Here is a 17383-nt window from a genome sequence, read left to right on the forward strand (position 1 = left end):
TCCTCAAACTTTCACTGATGTGCTCTACTAATATTGTTGCATTTTCTCAATCCTTATGTTTATGAAGGTGAACTTGTCCTTTAAACTTATTGTCTTGTTTTGAATATTTTTTTTTTTTTTGCTTTTCTGGGGCCCGTTGCATAAAACTTACCATTGAATTTCAATAGTAACTACCGTCAGCATCAATGATTATAAAATTTACCGCTGATTTAAGACTTACCGCATAGAAAGGAGCGGTAAGTCCAGCGGTAAGGGTTTTATGCAACAGGGCCCTGATTCAATAAAAAAACGGGCAATGTAACGCGCAATTGCTGAAGAAAGAAAATATATTTAATGACCAAATAACGGCGAACAAATCCTTCTAATTTCTTTTTTCCTCTTTTTGGGGGTTAATTTTCTTTCTATACTCAAATGGATTTTACGTACACGCAATTTTAGTGAAACCATTTTCTTTTTGGTCGGCATTCTACGATAAGGTTCCTGTGGGTTCCTGTGGATTCACCCTCGCCAAAATTGCGTGATTTCTCTTAAATACTATGAACCCGAATGATCTCTGATTGGTAATTTAGTCTATTTCATGATCAACAGTTGTTTATTTTCTGCTTGTAAAAAAAAAAAAAAACAACACGTGAACAATTAGTAGGCCTTATACTGGGTCTTGTCATGTATCGTACATCTCTGTTTCGTTCAGCCGAGCGAGCCATGCCATGGCAATTGCGACGCACATACGGCGCACTCGCCTTTCCCACACGTGCACATTCCCTGGTTACATGCAGCCCGCATACTGTACCAACATGTGATGTATCAGGTGACTTACAAATGCAGTGAATAATCTGCTAACGGTGCCGTACTTACAGCTAGGGTAAGGGAAACTAAAACTTTTACAAATTGCTTCAATGAAAACGGCATCGATGTATGTATACATGTTACCATTCTTAATAGTATTATGTGAATCAGGTGAATTCCACGCCTGTCTACTGTTCTCATTCCCGACCGCTGTGCTACTACTAGTACTTGTTGAGTCTAATCTTGCAGTGATTCTTGCCGGCTAGCGGCTGTGGATGTGGCCACTACCCACACACGTGTGTACTGTATTCCATGTGCGCCTTGGATCACGGACGCTTTTAACGAAATTTGGACGAAACTGCCGAGCTCCGAACACGCATTTTCCGAACGAGCAACGCATTTGCCGAACGAAATTGAGCGGGCGGTCGTGCGTGAAATGCGTCCACAAAGCGTCAGAATCGTTGCTACTGGATCGATAACGAAATTTCGTCCAAATTTCGTCCAAATTTCGTTGCTACTCGATCGATAACGAACTTTCGTTGGAAAACGAAATTGACGGAGGCGTTTCTTATTGCGCGTACTGTATGCTGCCATGCACATGATGTGTGGGCCCAATAAAATGTATGAAATATTAAACTTAACACTTTTATTCCCACCCAAAATAGTTGAACACTATCCTTATAGCACTAATCAGCTTCATTCAATCCTACCACTGAATAGTTTGTAAGCCAAGGAAAATACAATGTAACTTTTTCATTACACAGTTAATACTACACATGAAGGCCTACCCTTCTTCGACAGAACACCAAAAGAATTAAAAGAAAAAAAGCTCTTTCTTTCACCCAATTGAATGATTGCATTTTAAAGAAAAAGTTAACATACTATTGAAACAGGGACAAATTAAAATTCTTGGGCAATTCAAAAAAGAAAGAAATGTGCCTGGTTAGTATTATTACAACATTTACTAACACAGTCACCTTTTTGACTTTACCAATGAATAAGATGACAGTGAAGAACATGATTTCAACCATCAAATGTCGAACAGGACACATCTATATATAACACGTACAACTATCCATACAGTGTACATCTACAGTTGTATGTATATATGCAGCTATATGAAGAACATTTTTTTTTTCAAACTGACAAATGACACTGTGACAGTTTATTGAACAGATGAGAGGAGTACAATAAATTTTCTTGACAAATGTATTTCCAGTGTCATTACCCTCCACCCCAAAACAAACAAAGGCTCTTTGGTTTGACAAAAGTTGTACATACGATGAAAGATTTCAGAGGACAGATCCTGGACTATCCTGGAACAACATTAACGAAAGCACCGTATAAGAAAGTATTAAAGTACAAAGACCACAATAGAGTAGGGCATAATTTTTCAATATTTTCCCCTCTAAATGAAAGAAAAAAAAAAAAGAAATTAGAAATAAAGGAGCTACGTTTGGAACACTTGTGTCACTTCACATCTATACAAGCACTTTGGGGGAAGGCTGCTAACATGCTCTTGTTATACATGTACTATGGTCTATAAAAGAGTCACTGACATAGGCTACTAAGTTAAATCATAGGGCACAGAAATAGGGGAGTCTAAGCTATGTTTAACAGTATTTCATGACTACATGCAATGTCATACAAATACACTGTAGTACACCATCACAACAAATGTCAGTCAAACTTTTTGCGATGGAATGAAAAAGCAACATTCTAGCACTGGTCAGGCATTACCACAAAGAACGTGCAAAACATTGTTTTTGAGTGATTTTTTTTTCTCTAATCTATTATCTTATTTTAAGTATTTCAGTTACCATGATATACATTGTACATGTACATCTTGTACATTGTACTTTTTGAAAGTTGTACACTAGAAGTCATATACACAGACCCCAATGTTTAGGATGACTTGGTTTTGATACTTTTTCAATAATGACATAAACAAGGCAAAACATATCAATTCTTTTTTCTGACGACAATTTTTCCATTCATTTTGTTCCAAAACCAACTCTATGATAATCTGCCCAAAAATACTGAGTACTGTAAATGACTCTGTATTTCTCATCTTTATATCTTGTGATATGAAAGAGCAGAGAAAAACATGCATTTGATGGAAGAAATACATCATATTAAGGAAGAAATAAGTATTGAATGTATTCCACAACTGTACAGAGAGGAAAAGGAAAAAACAAACAAACAAACAAACTCAGACTGGAGAAAAATTACCTCGTCTCCTAACCCTTGCTGGGCTGGTTTCACCCGGGCCCATCATGGCCCGGGGTGAGTCGTGGGGTGGGGAGGGCGAAGGCGAGGCTTCTGATATCACCACTGGGTGGGGCGGGGGGTGAAAGACGAGCACCTGTCACTCAACACGTTGCCATGAATATGACTATATGGCAGCTACAAGTGTTACTTATTAGTCGGTGATTATATTCTGTTTTGGCTTACTAAAGAAGTCCTTAGAAAATTTTGGTGCAGACATGATTATTTTTTCATCACTAAATTGGCAACTCTGATTTTTACTGCATACTTTATATTGGAGAGAAATCAGACAGAACTGGTTTGATTATTAACAGTCAAATCAGCACAAAATTAAAATGATGTTTATTAAAATGTTCAATCTATAAAAGGCTTTTTCAATTGTTCATTTCATGAAAAAATTCCAATCTTTGTACCCAAATTTTTGTATCATATTCATGGTATATTCTATGGCATTTCCATTTTCATGAATTTTGTGACTTGCCTGATATTTGTTGAATCGAGAACCTGTGAAAATACTGCCTTTTATAATACAAATGTACTGTATATCATCTTCCAAGTGAGGGATCACTCATGTTTCTTCTACAAGGGGAAAAATATTTATTCCTCAATCTGCCACTGTGGTTCCAAATGTGCAAATTCACCCATTCTGGAAATTGTCTGACATGCCCCATTTGTTACATATCATACACACAAAATGTATGCCATACACAGTATTTAAGAGATTATGTATCCTGTTTGAACTCTGCCCTTTGCTATATAATACAGTAAGTTATCTGAGTATCTATTTCCTATGACAAAGAACAGTCCTGTAGGATTGAGCCCATAGAAACACCAACAAAAACAATCTAGAATATGTGCTCTATCACAACCTCTAAGATAGCTGGGTTGAGCTACACACAGTCATATCAAACAGCTCTGATGCAAGTAAATTATACATTTTGTGCTGCTAAGTGAAAAATATTGATTTCCTATTGACAGAAATGTGCCTCCACAGTCTCAAGATGTAGTTGTACACTACACAAAAAATGTCTTTGTAACGTATACTAGATATGCACATAATTGTTGCATCTGTTACACTCTATTACACAAAATCATGAAATACAATGAACAAACATATTTCTTTGATGAACTAATTCTACAATTCCCCTAATCCTATTATACAAATGTATCTCATTCAACAGCATTGGATATCTTGACACCAACAACACCGCACTCTGCAAATGCACTGATGATAGAAGCACAAGGGATATAATGCATGTAACTTGAACAACACTAATGGGGACATAATGGGCCACGCTGTATCAAATAAGACAGAACGGCTTCAACATAGACATAAATGAATGGTAAATGTGCTCGCAAAGAAACAGTGACTGTGCGGCAAATTCAGGTTATAATGTTAGCAACAAGACATCGGCGATAAGGCACTGCAAATAAAGCATTAGCATCATATGTTCGCAAGAACTTTCTTCGCATTAGGAAAACCATGCAATGCCTTAAATGTTATTGTGATAATATGTGCCCCTAACATCAACAACTATTTTTCACAGGAGAAAAGAACCATCCACCTGGAAGACTAAAAGCAGGGGCGGGTTGAATTTGAGAATTTCTCTAACATTTTGTTGCCATCTCATCATCGTTAGTCCCCTGAAAGTTAGTTTCCATTTGTTTCCACATCTTTCATTGTCATGAAATTTGAGTGAAATTGTACAGGAAGGATGTACAAAGTACATTAGCACTTTTCTTTATCAGCCATGAAACTGACTTTATACCAATATCACACAATTCTAGAACCTACACTAGTTTTTCTTTTATAAGTACATGTATTCTTGTCAATGGGTAATGTTAGGTACATATCGATGACAAATTTCATTGCATATTTTAAAGGTATGCCTCAATATCAAAATATCATTTCAGACAAAAAGAATCAATGAATAAATTTTACTTGGTATCACTCATGATACCAAGGTTACTGTATTTTGTGGTCTCTTGGTCTTGTCGTAAATAAGGTCTAGTACTGATTATTTGTTGTATATGAAATTTAACAATCTGCTGAATGTGAGCAGCTCTCACATAAAGTTTTGATGTCAATGAAAGAGTAAACCACACAGATTACGTATTTGAAAACGTAATTTTGCATTAACTGAGGTCAAATGGCAGAGTTCTTTTATCCTTAATTCAGATTATTGTTAACTGTGCAACTGCAACCAATGTTAACATAAAGTGTCAGAAAAACATGACATGATCATATGTTGATCTCACTCATTTGCATAATATATTTGGGACTGATCACAATCTTCTCTGTGTCTTGAAGCAATGGACAAAATAAAACCATGTGGAAGCAATGCTGCATCAAAGCATGGATGTTGGAATCCACAACACAAAGGACATAAAAAGACATATGAAAAGAGACAGATAGAAAGATAGATATACAGAAATAGACATAGACATATAGATAGATAGGTATATAGACATAAAGAGAGATAGATGGATACAGATAGATAGATAGATAGATAGATAGATAGATAGGTAGATAGATAGATAGATAGATGGATAGATAGATAGATAGATAGATGGATAGATGAATAGATAAACAGAGAAATATAAAGAGATTATACAGATAGACAGAGATATAAATAAATTATACAGATACATAGAAAAAAAGAGAGATACCGTAGACAGATACACTGTACATAGATAGAGCTCCATAAACACAGATAGATAGATAGATAGATAGATGTACATGTAGATAGATAGATAGATAGATAGATAGATAGATATATAGATAGAAAGTTAGATAGATAGATAGATAGATAGATAGATAGATAGATAGATAGATGTAGATAGATAGACAGATAGACCGAGAGAGAAAGAAAAAACAAGAGACCCGCGGGTCACGCGCTCACCCGAGTATCGCAATTTCACCTTCCATGCATTCTTGCACACTTTTACCTGAGAACATTGGACATTTTAGGTCTGCATATGGATCGATCCCCCCCCCCCCCCCCCCTCAACTCGGGGGGGCAGCCCTGGATCTGCAATTAACAAACTTGGAACTAAAGTCATCAATGTACAAACTCATGATATTAACTTTGCTTTATCATTTCTGGTTCTAGAGCAGAAGATTTTAAATATTCCTTAATGTGGGGGGAGGGGTGGGCCCCCTAGGGGCCCCCCAAGAGGGACATGGTGCCCATTTGAAGGAATTGAGATTCTATCCCCCTAGGGATGCTACCTGCTAAGTTTGGTCAAAATTCATCATGAGGTTTTCAAGAAGAAGATGAACATGTACAATTCAGGCTCCATTACAACTGTAGGACTTCTTCCCATCCCTCTCCTGGATCCCCCAGGGGGGGGGGGGGGGTGGGCACCCCTGATTCCGCCATGAACAAACTTGAAACTATGTGTGTCATCAATGTACTAACTCATAGTATCATCCAAGCCCTATCACTTCTGGTTCTAGAGAAGATTTTTAAAGGTTCCTTAATTTTAGGGGGTTTGGGCCCCCTGGGGACCCCCCAGGTAGGCCATGGTGCCCATTTGAACAAATTGAGATCCTGTCCCCCTAGGGATGCTAACTACCAAGTTTGGTGAAAATCAGACATGGCGATCTCAAAGTGAAGATGAAAATGTACAATTTAGGCCCCATTAGAACCCCTCCCCACCCCCCTCCCCTGGGTCCCAAGGGGGGCACCCCTGATTCCCCCATGAACAAATTTGAAACTACAGTCTTCAATGTACTTACTCATAGTATCATTTAAGCCCTATCACTTCTGGTTCTAGAGAAGAAGATTTTTAAAGATTCCTTAATTTTAGGGTGTTTGGGCCCCCCTGGGGCCCCCCAGGTGGGCCATGGTGCCCATTTGAACAAATTGAGATCCTATCCCCCTAGGGATGCTACCTGCCAAGTTTGGTGAAAATCGGTCATGGGGTTCTCAAGAAGAAGATGAAAATGTAAAAAGTTTACGCACGACGGACGACGGACGACGCACGACGGACGACGCACGACGGACGACGCACGACGGACGCCGGACGAAGAGCGATCGCAATAGCTCACTTGAGCCCTTGGCTCGGGTGAGCTAAAAATGAGAGAGGGAGGAAGCAGAGAAAGTTGTTTTGAAATTCTACCTGATGGGAGTGCATCCAAGTCACTCTGGATCCTGCGGAGCGGTGTCGGAGGAGGAACCGGAAGAGATAGGGTGCCGGAGGACAGCGTCCACTTCAGCATCTTGGTCAGGTCCTCATCGTCCAGGCGAGACTGGATGAGTCGCCGCTGGCGACGGGTCTCCTCTTTCTGGCGGATGCGGTAGGCCAGGCTGATGCTATGCCCGCTGTCAGTCTCTGTCATGGTGCTCACTTTGAATTTAAATGGGAGCGAACATCACTCACATTTAATTCACATCATCTTTATTTTAAAAGCATCTGGTTTCACTCCTAAAATCTTTTATGGTTGGCTGACTTTAACAGAAGAGAGAGGCCATTTTCCCCTGCTATGATGTCTCAATGTGGACATTATCAAAAGAAAACTACACAGTGCAGGAGACCTCTTTTGAATGCCCCTCAATTTCTCTCAGAATTGTGTGAATTGTGATCACAAATTGGATGCCGTATAAGATGACTGCATAGATCAGCTTTAGAAGTAAAGACTATATTTGTTTGACACTCTCCTACAAAAAACATTAAAAGAGAGGGTTGTACCTGTAGTATCAACACTAAATGCTTTAAACATTGCCTTTTTTTCCATGATGAAAATTAGGACAAGAGTATCAAGAAAAATGCTAAGGAATTCATTGTAACATGCATTTTAACCAACTCCTAATGGTTTGGGCAAATCTTGAAATACAATGTAAATAAAAAGTACTGCGTGGTATACATTTCAAAACTCAATTATCAATGTACAAATAATTATCATGGAAGGGCAACATTACAGCACGCCAGAGAGCAACACAAAGACAAAAAGAAAGAGAGCAGAAAATGAGAGCATTAGAAATATACAGACAGACAGATAGACAGACTGACAGACATACAGATATACAGACAGACAGACAGACAGATAGGCAGATTAAAAAAAGAAACAGATAAACAGACAGACGAACAGGTTGAAAAACCGACATATGGACAGACTAACATGCAAGCAGAGAAACAAACATGCAAGCACACAGGCAGATACACAAAAAAGGTTGAGAGACAAACAAGGACATAGTAGACAACAGACAGACAGACAGACAGACAGACAGACAGACAGACAGACCACAAAGAGAACTACAATGTAAACTCACTGGATGTGTTATCCTCCCCTGGTGGCTCTTCTCGTAGAAAGACTGGATAAAGCCAGTACGGGTTCAGCCTAGCCAGACCGAGGCTACTCCAAGTCAACGATCCAGCTGAATGGTTGGGCAAATCAAATGTCACACAAAAGATTTAGTATCAGAGACTATTACAAATTTATTTGCAATCCCACAAATGTAACAACATACTCATAAACACTGCAGGCACGTTACACACATGTCACAATGATAATTTTGCTTTATTTCAAAACGTTCCTGACAATATTCAACTTTAAGTATGAGACTAAAGGTGAATAGTCTGAACATAATGGGAGCCAGCAGTACAAAGTTGCATCACTGCACGCCAGCATCTTTGATACAATATTTGATTGCTGTTTGAACTCCTTCAACATATCACTATATGAATGTTGTACATGAATAATATTCTTGCAACTATCAAACAGAATGATTTACCAAGACCTGAATCTCCTTAGCACACAGCCACACACCATTAGTACTCATGTGCAACTGGCATTACAGTTACATACACTCCTGATTGATATGCCTCTGGCTGAAAAATTGTCCAGATACATGTATCTATTCCTGCCAGACAAACTCTTTTCCTTTTGCAAGGAGCCGTAACATGTCTTTTGGAGATCACGGGTAATACCGGTAAACAGTGCCTTGCCATGGTAATTTCAAGATGTTACCTTCCTTGTCGTAGCCCATCTTGTAGAGAAGGAGACCCGTGATGTGATGGTTTTCAAGCTTCAGGCTGAGACGGAGAGGCGTGTGAAGGTCATTTGTGCCCTGATTGGAGAAAAGTGTTCATGAATATGCTAATGGCCAGTGTGCTATAATATTCAAATCTATGCATATTTTTCCTCTAAGGAACTTGTAACAAGCTTGTCCATCCACCTGTGCATATTCAATAAATTTCAATACTTGGGATAAATCTTGCATGCATTACTTGTTGCTATGTCAGTCAAGTCTCGGACAAGTCTAAAGCCCTATTTTAACAGACATTACCTGAGACAACGTCACAATATTTATGTGTGTCATGAAATTTTCACATGAAAATGCTCACTTCACCAACATAATTCAAAGTTCTCTTGCCTTCCTCCATTTGTTTCAAGAAAGACTCTATTGAAGGTGACATCACTTTTGTAATCCTCAAAAAAACACTCACATGTCAAACTTTGGCAATCCAAATTCATTGTATACAGAATCTATACATTATTGTTGTTGGCGATGAATCAGATCTGGTCTTTGATGATTTAAATTCTTCACCTTGTACCATTAGTTTCGTATCATAAAAGAGAAAACATCCAAGTATAACATCCATATATCATCACATTAACATATCCATCACACATCATGTCACAAAAATTTCCTATCCACTTGTGTTTATTGAGCAAAGGAAGACAATCTCCACTCAACAACAATGATTTCATTTTCACTCCATCCCTTCATCTGTTCACTCGTGCTCTCAATCCAGCTGGATAAGAAATGGACGGAGAGAGGAGCGGTCAGAACCCACACCTGTTTGAGGAGCAGCTTGACCATGTCCACGTTGCCATTCTGGCAGGCATGGCACATCGGCGTCTGGTTGCCTTCCTCGGCGTTCACATCCGCTCCCAGCTCCACCAAAACTTCCACGCCCTGTTGTCAACACACAGCAGAGAAAACTAAATTAATACTTACTACATTGTCCTACTCTATTAAAAGAGACTAAAAATCCACTAAACATACGATATCACAAGGAAATTTGTAAATTCTGTCATAATATACTCGGAAGGTGCTGATAAGTATACATGTTGTACATGTAGCTGGTGTCTCATGGTAATTTGCCTGAATAATGTAACTTAGATGGGGGTGGAAAATTAACATTCTTTGAAGTGTTGAATCTGTTTGAGCCATGGCCATGGGAAATCTGTTATATCATGGTGCTTATTTCACGTTAGCCCGAGTCCATTTTTTTTTTTTTTGCTTCCAAAAAGACATTTGAACACTCTTTCTTGTAAAGCAATCTTAAACCTCTAAACAGGGATGTTGACAAAAGTTGTACACACAAGAAAACCATTATATTCATTGTGAAGTCAGTGCTATTCAAATTGGAATATGTCATGCATTTCATGAATGTATCTCCTGATATGCTTCATACATGTATGTCACTCCAGATTTATGATATCAGACCTATCTGTAATTCATTGTGCCAGAACAGTACTTCATATAACTTAACTTTGATAGCCACAGATTAAGTTGCTATATTGGAGAAAAGCGTAAATACAGCTGTATTTGTACTTTTGCTTTTATAACCAGCAAAACTGTACTACTTTGTTTATGTACCAAAAAATCTCATAATCAAGTAAATCTGTTGAGTGTCACCTTCATGAGATTCTTCCGGCACGCCCATCCCAACATCTGGGTGGTAAATTCCCACTTGCAGCATAGGATGTAGAGACATTCACACACCAGGTTCACCAGAGCTGGGATGATGGAAAGGGTTAAAAAAAAAATCAAAAACATGATTGTAGAAATCTAATATGACATCAAAGAACAAATGAGCATGATATATGAAAAGCAACGCAATCTCAGATTCAGAAGTTACAAATGTAGTTATCAAATATAGCTAGTAAGGTAGCTGTCAGAACTACACATGATGCAAAGGCCTCTTTCTCCTTTGCGGTTAAAAAAGAAATGAGACAGATTAATGGCAAATACCGGTAAGTCACTCAGTGGTGATATCCGATGATAACAGTTCGACTCGTAACACAGGGGTGTTGATGCTCAGAATCAAAGAGTACAGTGCACTCCCGTTAGAATGAACATGGTTATAACGAAATTCCGGTTACAACGAAGTAAAAATTCAGGCCGCAACATTATCCACTCTATGTAATCTTATTGTTTAATTGTTCGGTTATAATGAAATTTCGATATGATGAAAGAAAACTGCCGGTCCCGAGGACTTTGGCTAGACCTACTTTCGTCACCCTTGTATGTCTCCAAGATGTGAAAGAGCTCCTCATGGGCATTAAAGTTGACCAGCGTCTTGGTGACTTCCTGTGAGAGGTCTGCTAGAAACTGCATGGCAACGCAACTCTGATAAACAAAAGAATATTTTTAAAAATAATAAAAGTTTAAATACCACTTATTCAGTAAAATAAAGGACAAAATGTACTGCAACACTTATCAAGTGATAGAGACAACCATACCAATTTTACTGAATTCACGAATGTTGAATTGTGTTACGTACATGTAAAGCTGATGATATTCTATCTTCTTTTACAACAATCAGGCCTTACAAGCACACAAGTGAACAATTAGGACACCAGCATACATAAAGCTCCACATGAATTCACTCAAGATGACGTTGAATACCATGGATGCACATACAGATTATAAACCACCAATCCTACATCTATGACATAGCAGGCATTAAAGTCACTCCCTAAAGAATCCATCATTTTCTCATTTGTCATCATACAACATTACTTTTGATGACAAATTAACAACTAATGACTTAGAACAGACACTGGGTCCCATTCACACTCAATTCATATCTTCACTCTAACTACCAGTCTGTAACCTTCAATCCAACATGAACTTAACTGACTAACAAAAACAATGTTGTCCATGCAATAAAGTCTACATCTATAAAGACTAGAGATACTGCACTTTGCACTCAACAAATCTGGTCTTGTGCGTGATCATGAACAGTCTTTCAGAACCTGTTGAAGACTAGTCTCATGAATACTTGGGCAGGTACATTGTACACCATATCTATGGGAAATATGTATTACAGTATATGGATTGTTACACAGTAAGTCTCACCTCCGCAAGAACATTTGGGGCCTGCCTAAACTTCTTCATCGAGCTCACGATGGCCCGCGCGATCTTCTCCGCCAGCCGATTGTCACAGATGGACTTCTTCTTGTTCACCACTGTCTGGAGCAAGATAGTGCCTTTCTCTTGGATTGCTTTATTATTATTATTTTTTTTTTGGGGGGGGGGGGATGATGGGAAGGGGAGAGAGTAGATGTCATCATACCTCATGAATTGCCCGTGCTACAGTAGCTTTTCACTCAATTATCACAGGAGACCTTTTATACAAGGAGTAGGACAGGATAATGTTAAAAATATACGGGAAATGTGGGCAACCAACATTTTCCTGTGATTTTTCTGCTCTTTCTTTACCTTTTCTTCTATTTCATTTTATTTATTCATTTATCATTATTTTTTTTTTTTTTTGGGGGGGGGCATTGTCTTGAATTGTTCAAATAGTCAGACACATGCCCGTTTCCGTTCCCACTTTTCGCAAAGGTTTTCTGCAGAATAAACTGTGATAACAAGATCTCAGACTTCAGTCAGTAGAGTATAGAACCTTTCCTTCATAGTCCAAACCAATTTTATACGAATGTCTTTCAATGCATGTTCCTCTTCTCTTTGTCACTTCGCTTGTCCTAAAGAGTTGTTCATCTTTAGCATCTCAGCTGTTTGACTACTCTTCTTGCACACACTCAATTTGGAGATGGTTCTTAAAGCAAGCTGTGAAACTGTCTGGAAGTCTATTACACTCTGAGAAAAATCAAAATTTACATGTACATTACAAACACCATTTTATGACAGCTCCCTCTTCCCTCTAGTTTCTTCTTCATTTCTGTACAGAAGATCAGAAGTTGGGATCTCCTTTATTGTCTGAATTCTCTTTTGTTTACTGGAATATCTGCCATCGAAAACAGTTCTAGAGATAATGGCACTTTCACTTTTTTCCTGACGTTCGACAAACCTCCCGAGTTGATTATCGTCGCCGGAACCACCAGAAGGACACTAGACATGGGTACTTTGTCACAGTATTTGTGGCCCTCTGATAAACAGCTACATTGTAATGTCATACTGGAACACCCTGTTAAGGGCACTATAAGACATGAAATGTATTTACTATGTAGGCCTCACCTTCTATGTGGCTGTATTTCTCCATGGTTTCCACAGTGAAGGACAGGATTCCTGCATCACACAGGATGTCAATCATCCCATCTGTGTAGGGATAAAACATACCGGTACCCTCCAATCAGTATACCATACATGAACCTGTGCAATATATCCCTATCTAATCTCTCTTATGGCCAATGCATAATATACAACTAAAGGCAACTTTCCCATCTTGGAAAAGCAAGGCGATCTTTACACACATGCATTGATACAAAATTCTTTTTATCTGGGTTTCATTTCACATCACACGCTCACTGATACATTTAGTCTTTAATTCTTAGATTTTCAACTCATCTAAAGCTGTCATATATTTCTAAATGCTGCAATTTCTGGTTTATTTGTTTGTTTTAAGTAAAAGGTATCATTGTCTTTTTACTCCTTATCATATTATGTATATGTATTATATGGCATGCAGGTTTATAAGGTACAGATTATTACAGGCTGTCAAATGCAATACAAAGACTAGATAAAACATTTAGATACTTGAAGCACCTCAAAATAGTTGTGAGACTGCTGGTACATTTCTAGTAATAAAATCATATTAATTCAAGAGGCCTCTTTTTTTCATACACAAAATTGCAATAAACACAGTTTGCAAGTACAATGTCAAACTCAAACTGTGATAGTTTCTTTTTCAAGTTGCCTACACTAAAAATTCATTACTTAATTAAAAAGTAATCATTTTACTTAAACAATGGTCAACCCATAGTTTACAGGCATTGCAGAATAGTACACATTGGTCGCACAAACGATGGTGACATGAATTTTCAAAATGCATTCCCATGAAAGAAGTGCTAACAGAAATTTATAAAAATGAAGAGCATTTGAAAATATTGACATGGCTGCTATAAAGTAATACCTTTAAAATATATGAATAGGAATTAACATTCATTGAAATAAAAAGGAGTATGGATGATGAAGAGGGGGGAGGGGAAGAGAAGCTATGGCAATATATTGTAGTCTCCTTCATCTCAAATTTCTTGGTTAATGTTTGAAGGATAGGCCTTTTTGAGTTAATGATTACCCTTGTGGAGAAAAAACTGAAAATTTAAAGCAGACTGGTAGAAATTTCAAAAGACCTGGACATCAAATAAGGAGGTTGAACAATACCAAAGTGTCGCATGTTTTTCATGAAAATGGTATTTCAGATACAGTCAGATACGCAAATGAAGAGATTCTTCTTCTTCTTCTTTTGTGACTGTAATTTTGGATTTGCCTTGTCCTAATGTTGTTGTGTTTTTTAGTATTTTAGTATGAATTGCACCAGTGCGCTTAGAAACACCAGTATAAAGCGCCATATAAATGCAATTATTATCATTATGATTATGATTACTATCGTCATCGTCGTCGTTGTTGTTGTTATTATTATTATTATCATTATTATGTCAGAACCTTTCAAGTAAATGTAAAGGGATGACATCAGAGTGCAATAGCCTATACTACTCAATGAAAATTGCACGCTCAGCAGCTGAGCATGCAACGATACTTTTTTTTTTTAATGTCACATGATGAGCAGTCTACCAATCAGAGAGCAAGAATCATTGCAGGTGTTGTATGATGTGTATTCGTTTGGTGCATAATCCCTGTACTGAATTTTATTCTGTAAGTATTGAAAAAAAAAAAAATTTAACTATGACATATGAACGTTACGAAGCACCACTTGATCCCCCTTTTTCAGCAAAGATTAGATGGAAATGGTTAAATTCATTAAATTTGCACAAAAACAGAAAGAGATATACAAAACTTCTGCCAATTTGAGTGAGAAATACGAACTTTAATACTGTAAGCTGCATTGTCCATTTGAAAATAATATGTCACGGATTAAGCAATTTCAAGGCTTCCAAAAATAAAAATCCTGAAACTGAAACAAAGACATATGAATAACAAAAGAGTTCAAATGAATGACATTCTTTTTTTTATAACTCTACCTTAAGAAACTTTAACAATGTATAGTGAAAATAACAATGCAGCACTACAGAATCCCACATACATGTACATGTAGTTTAATGTGGCAATGCAGCTAATTTCCTTGCAATATTTCATGCTTTTTTATTTGGACGTGGATCATGCCCCATTCTGGTACTTTCCAAATGCAGATGATTTCATTTAACGAAAAATATACAGCGGCAAATGTAAGTTTGCATATTTTTTTTTCTTTTCTGTTTCCAATGCAATCACATGCAATACAATATATATCCATAGAGTTTTTAACCTGTTGGGCCCATCACTAGACCCGAGTATACATCTGTAATGAAGAAAGAATACAAATGTCCATAAAGTCCTCAAAGGAAGACATATTTGTCATAATTGTCACAGAATTAGATATGTGTTTTCTGTGCAGTGCAGCAGACAACATGGCTAACTAATGTGAAAGATTCAGGACTGCTGAAAAAGAATGTGCATGGGCACTCGACTTGGTTTCCCCACTCTATTTCCAGTTTACGTACAATTATTTTGCATAGAAATATATCTCTTGAATTAGCTCCTACAATTGTACGTACTTGTATTTGACATTAAAGAGATTATCATCCTGTATACACACATGGGTAAAAACACAGTTGAAATGAGATTTTATCTCCTAATGGCTTTCTATTTCCACTGGATATCTGACTGTCTTTTGGTGTCTACATAAGTGAGATGAGTACATTTTAATCTAAAATGGTTTATTCAATGAGTGAGCAAAACCATGATAACTACAAAACAGAGGATTACACTCAGATACACATACCTTGCCATGATGCAATCTAAAACAAGCAAAAAACTATTACTTTTTTGTCCTGATAGGAAAACTAAAGTTTACATTTTGTACACGGAAGTGAGAGATAGATAGAAAGATAAATAGATAGATAAACAAATAGATAGGAAGATAGATAGATACATAGGTAGATAGATAGATAGATTGATAGATAGATAGACCTTTCATTGTAGATAGAGAGAGAGAAATAAAGAAAGATTTTGGACATATTAATAGATAGAGATAAAGAAGAGAAGTGAGGGAAGGGAGGTACATGTACATGAGAGCAGAGAGATAGATAAATACACTGGTGGATAAATATAGAGACAGAGAGAAATAAGTGAAATTAAAAAAAAAGATAGGGAGGGTGAAAAAAAAAGAGATGGGGTGGGGGTGGGGTGCTTACCAGTCGCAGATAAGACCACGATGGTTTCAAGGAAGAGCTCCTGGAGGATGGGATCATCTGGATGTTCCTCCATCCCAAGAAGGATGACTTCATGTATGCCTTCCACCATGCACTGATTCTTCACTATGGCTGCCATGGCAACAGAGTCAGACATTCATCCAGTTAAAAATCATTATCATTTGAGTTAAAGTATGTTGCTCTCTAAGCATTCTCATCACTGAATAATTGGATATTTACTGCACAAAAAAGTATGTATAAATTTAATGCATTTTTAATCTTTCACTAAGTCAGCTCTTACTGTACCTACTTACTTGTTTCAAACCCTGAACTTGAAATGTTTGTTAAAATTCAGTAAGGATGAAATTTCATCTTGAGCATTTGCATTCTGCTGACCAAGACTGAAACAACAACAACAGGCCTACAAATGGACATAACACACCCCTGAAGCATTTCCATTGGTTTTAAGAATACACACTGTATGGATCATTTGACCTAAAGAAAATAAAAATGTGAAAGAAAGATAGAAAAAAGGAACTCACAGAGCTCAGCTAGACAGGTGACAGTCTTGACAACATCCAGGAGCACCTCACCGTCGCTAAGGAAGTTCCTCATGGCAACGAAGAGGAGACTGTGAATGTCTGCCTCTACCACCAACGTTTTGTTGTTCAGCGCGACGTCTTCGGGCCGGTCCTCACTGCAACAGCAATGACACAAGGATAGATATACATGTACAAAATTATACTTGGTGAGAAGGATGAAGAAAATTCATTTCTGCTTATTACATGTACAGTGTACCTCCGCCAAGGGAGGAGGTTATGTTTTTGTTACCGTTGGTTTGTGTGTTTGTGTGTTAGTTTGTCCGTGTGCAAAATAACTCAAGAAGTAGTCAACGGATTGGGATGAAATTTGCAGGAAAGGTGGAGAATGACACAA

At 37.6% G+C, this 17383-nt stretch overlaps 1 protein-coding gene across 1 annotated transcript in view; it reads right to left on the reverse strand.

Moving 5' to 3' along the window:
• The window catches only part of LOC139718663 (leucine-rich repeat serine/threonine-protein kinase 2-like), a 156405-nt gene that overhangs the window by 76524 nt on the left and 62498 nt on the right, over window positions 1-17383 (reverse strand). The window contains exons 14-24 of the mRNA XM_071630121.1: window positions 16990-17144; window positions 16451-16579; window positions 13275-13355; window positions 12153-12298; window positions 11303-11420; window positions 10707-10807; window positions 9861-9980; window positions 9029-9128; window positions 8331-8435; window positions 7180-7407; window positions 3019-3120 (exon numbers count right to left, since the gene is read on the reverse strand). Of these exons, the coding sequence (XP_071486222.1) occupies window positions 3019-3120; window positions 7180-7407; window positions 8331-8435; window positions 9029-9128; window positions 9861-9980; window positions 10707-10807; window positions 11303-11420; window positions 12153-12298; window positions 13275-13355; window positions 16451-16579; window positions 16990-17144 (1385 nt within the window). The remainder of the gene's footprint in view (window positions 1-3018; window positions 3121-7179; window positions 7408-8330; window positions 8436-9028; window positions 9129-9860; window positions 9981-10706; window positions 10808-11302; window positions 11421-12152; window positions 12299-13274; window positions 13356-16450; window positions 16580-16989; window positions 17145-17383) is intronic.

The sequence above is a fragment of the Diadema antillarum genome, unplaced genomic scaffold (genome assembly GCF_040938485.1).
Source record: "Diadema antillarum isolate AM-2024a unplaced genomic scaffold, OU_Dant_1.0 scf00000098, whole genome shotgun sequence".
NCBI classification, from domain to species: domain Eukaryota; kingdom Metazoa; phylum Echinodermata; class Echinoidea; order Diadematoida; family Diadematidae; genus Diadema; species Diadema antillarum.